The sequence below is a fragment of the Nematolebias whitei genome, chromosome 8 (genome assembly GCF_014905685.2).
Source record: "Nematolebias whitei isolate Nwh7 chromosome 8, NemWhi1, whole genome shotgun sequence".
Lineage (NCBI taxonomy): Eukaryota > Metazoa > Chordata > Actinopteri > Cyprinodontiformes > Rivulidae > Nematolebias > Nematolebias whitei.
Genome location: NC_056505.1, coordinates 6,965,588 through 6,971,800, shown reverse-complemented (window position 1 = coordinate 6,971,800; position 6,213 = coordinate 6,965,588). Strand labels below are relative to the sequence as shown.

The following is a 6,213-nucleotide window of genomic DNA, read 5'->3' as shown; positions in this document are numbered from 1 at the left end:
ATGTTGCTAACGGGACAGTGTTGCTAACAAGACCACACTGCTAACAGGACCATGTTGCTAACAGGACCATGTTGCTAACAAGACCACGTTGCTAACAGGACCACGTTGCTAACAGGACCATGTTGCTAACAGGACCACGTTGCTAACAGGACCACGTTGCTAACAAGACCACACTGCTAACAAGACCACGTTGCTAACAAGACCACACTGCTAACAGGACCATGTTGCTAACGGGACAGCATTGCTAACAAGACCACACTGCTAACAAGACCACGTTGCTAACAGGACTATGTTGCTAACAGGACCATGTTGCTAAGATAATCTTATCGCCAACAGAACCACTCAGCTAAGAGGACCATGCTGCTGCAGATGTCTCTTTTTCACTTTTGGTGCTTTGTTTTTGTATTTTTGTTTCATGCTTTGATATTGCTTGATGTTCTTTTGGCGAGTCGAGTCGGTTCTTCTCGTCCTGAGCATTTCTTTGCATTGTTGACCTTGTGTTGATCTGCATATGACAAATAACCCTAAACCTGGAAAAAAAACTGCTTCTGATTAACAAAGTCCACGCTCAATAATCCACGTATACAATCCAACAATTTTCAGTCAGGTCATCTGGACAGTTTTTTTTTTTGTTTTTTTTTGTGCTGAAACATTTCACCTTCCATCCAGAAGGCTTCATCAGTCAAGGAAACACACAACACAAAACTGATTCTTCCCCCAACAGCTTACTCCAAAGTGGAACAAACCAGTTATGTTGGTGCTAAGATGATTTTTATCATCATTGGATGGTTTTGAACAAGTTTGACATGACTGTCGATGAGGGAGAGGGCCGGCACCAGAGGAGGGGGCGTGCCAAAGAGACCATCTTAGCACCAACATAACTGGTTTGTTCCACTTTGGAGTAAGCTGTTGGGGGAATAATCAGTTTTGTTGTGCGTTTCCTTGACTGATGAAGCCTTCTGGATGAAAGGTGAAATATTTAAATACAAAAAAAAAAAAAAAAAACTGTCCAGATGGCCTGACTGAAAACTGTTGGACTGCTTCTGATTAGTTTGCATCACTATACATTCAGAAACAATTATCTTATGAATCTTTGCGGTTTGACTTATAATGTGATTTCATTTGGGTCTAACTGAATAGAAACTTAACAAAAGTCCATTTCAGAAAACCTCTGACTGAGGCACCTCGTTCCTCCTTTGGTCAGTCCAAGATTCAAACCAGTCCTGTTTGTCCCTGATGTCTGATCCACCTAAAGCAGTTCCTGATAGCTTTGTCTTCTGGGATCCATCATTTGAGCATTAGCCGTTTTATCAAACCTTCCCAGCCTGCATGTTTTGAGCCCCTGCTCAACAGCTCCATGCACAGCTCACATCTTTCCCTCAAAGATGCAAAACAAGTCCAGAGATGACATGTTTGTGATGTTGCTCTGTCAGGAGGTTTCGCTCTTATTCGTGGGAAAAGACCCCCAGTTGCTCCTTAAACTCAAGTCCTGTGACCCTCAGAAAACTGTTCACAAGAAGAAGCCTGGCTCTGTATGAAGACGAAGAAAATAATCAGTGAGGATCAAACTCACTCCGAGTGCAGCTTCTGTCATTTTTGCATCCCCAACCAGTTACCTTCTGGTGTTGCTTCCAGTGAGATGTTTACACACAACTCCTCACTGATTTGGAGTGAGTCACCGAGTCAAGACCTTTGATTCTGGTAAAGTACATCAATGCTTTCATCAAACAAAGCCCTGCACCGCGGTAATCTCAGTTACACCGCTGACCTCAACCATTAACCCCACCGAGCAAGACCAGTCATGGTTACAGGGAAATAAATCTGTCCTGATTAACCGGCTTGGGCTTGTTTAGGCAACCGACATCATGAGCCGCATCATACCGGCTTAGAGAGCAACTCAATTATGGCTCGTCCACGACAGCTCTGACAGGATCCAACTTCCACTTCAGCCTCAGCGACCGCCCAGAGAGCAACCACAGGGCCCAGACTGACCCAGAATCAGGAGGGAGTTTCTTGAAAACGTTCAGATGAATGGATGACAAAGTGCATTTTATGACTTAAAAGACACATTCTCACATTTATTTCCTCCTCTGTTACACCCATCTCGTCTTAAATCATTACATCGGATGAACTTGCATGTTTTACGAACGCACTGCCAGCAAGTTTATGATATTCCCTCGGGTTAAAAATAAAAAATCCTTTCCGTTTGACGCAGTTCAGCAAATGGCAGCGCAGTGAGAAATCACATTTTAGATGTGCTTCCACACAAGAAACAGCAGCTGGAGAACGCTGATAAGTCTCGGCTGCACCACCTGCTAAAGAAATTACCTTAAAGGTACTTATTTGCAGACCAGTTAGAAAGAAAATATATGAAGTATGGATAGGTAATGTGTCCGCAAATTGAAAACTTGTAAGCAGCTGCCAACTACCACATACATTTGTTTACCTACGGAAACGGTACAAATATTGGCAAAGTGAACTTACAGAGAAGAGATGTTTGAGGCAGAGAAGTCTGAATTTTAGAAAAACTGCAAGAGTAAACCGCACCATTTCATTATGGCTCAGGACCCTGTGTTTAAACAAGCTCAGATTTGTTTTATATATTATTATATTTATTTATTATTTATTATTTATTTGTTGCTCTCTTCAGGTCGAGGGTGAGGTTCTGCCTCAAGTGGAGGAGTTCAAATATCTCGGGGTTTAGTTCATGAGTGAGGGAAGAATGGAGCGCGAGATTGACAGACGAATTGGTGCAGCGTCTGCAGTATTGCGGCCTTCGTGCCGGTCCGTTGTGGTGAAGAGTGAGCTGAGATGTAAGGCAAAGCTCTCCGTTTACTGGTCAGTCCAAGTTCCTGCCCTCACCTCTGGTCATGAACTCTGGGCAGTGACTGAAAGAATGAGATTGTGGATACAGGAGGCTGAAATGAGTTTCCTCTGCAGGGTAGCTGGACTCTCCCTTGGAGATGGGGTGAAAAGTTCAGTTATCAGGAGACTCGAAGTAGAACCGCTGCTCCTCCACATCGAGAGGAGCCAGTTGAGGTGGTTCAGGCATCTGGTAAGGATGCTCCCTGGTGCCTCCCTAGGGAGGACTGGGAGGAGACCCTGAGGAAGACCCAGGACACGCTGGAGAGACTCTGCTTCTCAGTTGGTCTGGGAACACCTTGGTCCTCTCAGAAGAGCTGAAGAGGTGGCTGTGGAAAGAGATGTCTGACCCATGGCCTGACTTCAAAACAAGAGGAAGATGATGGATGGATTATATTAAAAAAAAATTATAATAATAAATTGGTATGCATCCTTTATGATATTGTTGTTGTCCACTGTTGTCATCACTCTGTTTAAATTCAGGTCTCTCTTGTAAATGAGCCCCCGAGGCTCAATGGGACCAACCTGTATAAATAAAGGTTGAATGAATATTTATCTTATTTATTTAATTTTTGTCAGGAAATAAGTTCCCCTGACTTCTATTGTTGATCAAATTCATCTAGATGTCAGACACACAGTGGGTTGTCTGTTTAACTGAGGTCTTTGTCTTCAAAACAGAAGATCTTCTCATATTTAATACATCTGGGCAGTTTTCTGCAACTTGACTCGTCTCCTGCAGATATTTATTAAAACACTCTGCGTTTGTGAGGAAACCCCTCAAAGTGAGGGCTGAACTTGCAGTTGTGGCTTCACTGTACTTCCGACTCGTTTTACAGTGTTTTCCTTCAAAGTACTGGGTTTCCCGTTCAGTTTGACCTTTTAGCGGCGCAGACCAAACACATTAACTGCGTCTCCCTGTAATACAGCAAAGAGAGCATGAGTCACTTCTTTCATTTACACCGATTTCTTGTCCACACACTAAATTATTGTTTTACTGTGCAGCAAATGTGGCACAGCGGACCTAAATCAAACACGAGCTGGGCTTTTTTCTTCTTTTTTCCCCCTCTCTGCATTATGAGGGGAATACCATTGCTTTAAATACTTTGTTAATACATAGGTACACATGGGAGTACTTACGCACTAGCCCAGATGGTGGACCCTCTAATTTGAAATCTAAGCGTATAATTAAGAGACAAAAAAATTAAAAAGGAAAGCACGAGGATTTGCTGCTTTGACATGAAACGCGGCACAAATTACAGCAAAGAGGAGCTCGGTTTGTGCGGTCATCATTATTAGATATTCACATTTAAACAAAATGCTCTCCAGCAGGGAGGAATGGGGGGAGTGTGTGTGTGTGGGGGGGTAGCTCTGGATAGAGATCCAGATAGGACTTTGAAGTTTTGCATACAGGCACAAGCGTTTTCCTACTTGTTCATGAGCTCAGTGCCAAACTAAATATCAGATGACGGAGGTTCATCCTGAGGTAACTCATGTCTGAGTGGTTCAGCTCAGTGGTGGTTCTAGGGGGTGGCACAGGGTGGCAGCTGCTACTGTGACAAATATCTTGCCACAACGTCTGCCACCATATTTGTTGGCTAGTTAATCTAATTTTGTACATTTTGTGCGATGCTGAAAGTTAATAACGTCTGCACGTGAACTTCAAGATGAGGACACCCACCAGCTGGACCCGGAAATTTTACAGTGAAGAAGACGGTTTCAAGATAGTAACTTGAGGCTTTTCCACCCCTGAAGCACAACTTTAATAAAGTGCTGAGAGTTTCCACAACTCTAAGTGACACATCTGGAAAATATATCAGATTTATTTATTCAGTTTTCATAAAATATTGAGTGAAGTTGACCCCGCAGGAAGAAAACAGTTCTTTTTTCTTTTTGGCCTCTTGTGAAAATGAGATTAACACCTGCTCTGTAAATATACACGGTGTACCTCTCCGTTTAATCTCAAGTGTAGCAAATGTTTTAGGAGAAAAATTTGATATGACATTTTAAAATGATTAAAATAAATTATACCCTGTGTGTGTGAGAGTGGTGGTGAGAATTTGAGCAAAACAAGAGGTTGTTGGGTTTTGGGACAAAAATGAAGTTGCTAACAAACAGCACTCCCTGAAGTGATCTTTTGTGTAATTCATATAGATACATAACCTAACTGTATGAAATTTATATTAAAGGTAAACTTTCCCCCTGATAATGAACTCTGCGTGCCCCACCTTTGCCACCCCAAAACAATCTCTAGGTCCACCAGTGGTTTAAACAGCCAGTATGTGGTGCAAATTCATCTGACATGAGAAAAATAAATATTTCTAATGGGGGGAAAACAAAAAAGAATAAAATAAACTAAACGTGCTCAGCTGAAGCAGAACAGGTCACCGCGGGTGCGCAGGATGTTGGAGAGCCATGTGCGTAAAAAGCTGGTCTGGATTATACAAGGTGCTTTAAATGCACGATCAGAAGAGTCTTAATCCCCTAAATGAACTACAGTTTGGTTTTCGTTGTGGAGACTTGAAGCTGATGAGCTTGAACAGAACATGATGTCACTTCTGACTTCAGCCTTTCAAACAAACTCCACATGCAGGAAACAGCTGGATGTCCTGCTGAGACCTGGAGCAAACACTGGCCAACTAAACACCACGAATAAAGTGAGTGAGTGCAAACTGCTGCTCCGACTCAACAGCACCTTTACGCATCAGGGTCTGTGGTTTCTGGCATGCGCTTCATCCCCGAACAGTTCGTCGGACGCGTAAAAGCGGAACTTTGGCGAAACGTCGCCAAGTTGGATCGGAACTCCTCCTGACCAAGAGCAGAAAAGTTGAACTTACCGGTGTCAAAATGAGTAAAAGCCGCAGAGGAAATAAAGGCAGCCAGAAGGAGCGCAGAAGTGACGGTCCAGGAGGAATCCATGGTGTTGCGTGGCTCTCAGGTGAAGTGGAGCTGATGCGCGCGGACTGTCCCCTCAGTCTGAGGCTGTGCACGAGTTTAACAACGAGCCTGGACTTTAAAGGCAGGTAGAGCAGCTTCTGACAGCGCACAGCCCAGAGCAGATAGTACAGAGCACGGATCCGATTTCCAGCCCATGTGACAGGAAGCAGGGGCAGAGAGGATTGAACCTGCAGCGTCGGGGAGACAGCAGAGGGAACAGGGGAGGAGGAGAGAGGGGAGGAGGGGAGGCGCAAAGAAACTACAACCCTGCAGTAAAAGTCTGATCATTAAATTAAAAAAAAAAGACAAATCTCACAGTGAAATTGAACCCTCAGCGAGGAACCTCACCAAGAGTCTCTCAAACGATCCAAACAACTGTTGAAGTTTTGAAGTTGTTGCAGAAATAAAACAAGATCC

The 6,213-nt window shown here is 43.6% G+C and overlaps 1 protein-coding gene across 1 annotated transcript in view; it reads right to left on the bottom strand.

Moving 5' to 3' along the window:
* kremen1 (kringle containing transmembrane protein 1) overlaps nt 1–5,948 on the bottom strand; it is a 96,192-nt gene extending 90,244 nt beyond the window's left edge. The window contains exon 1 of the mRNA XM_037680874.1: nt 5,697–5,948. Coding sequence (XP_037536802.1) covers nt 5,697–5,778 — 82 coding nt within the window. The 5' untranslated portion in view covers nt 5,779–5,948. The remainder of the gene's footprint in view (nt 1–5,696) is intronic.
* Nucleotides 5,949–6,213: the final 265 nt, after the last annotated feature.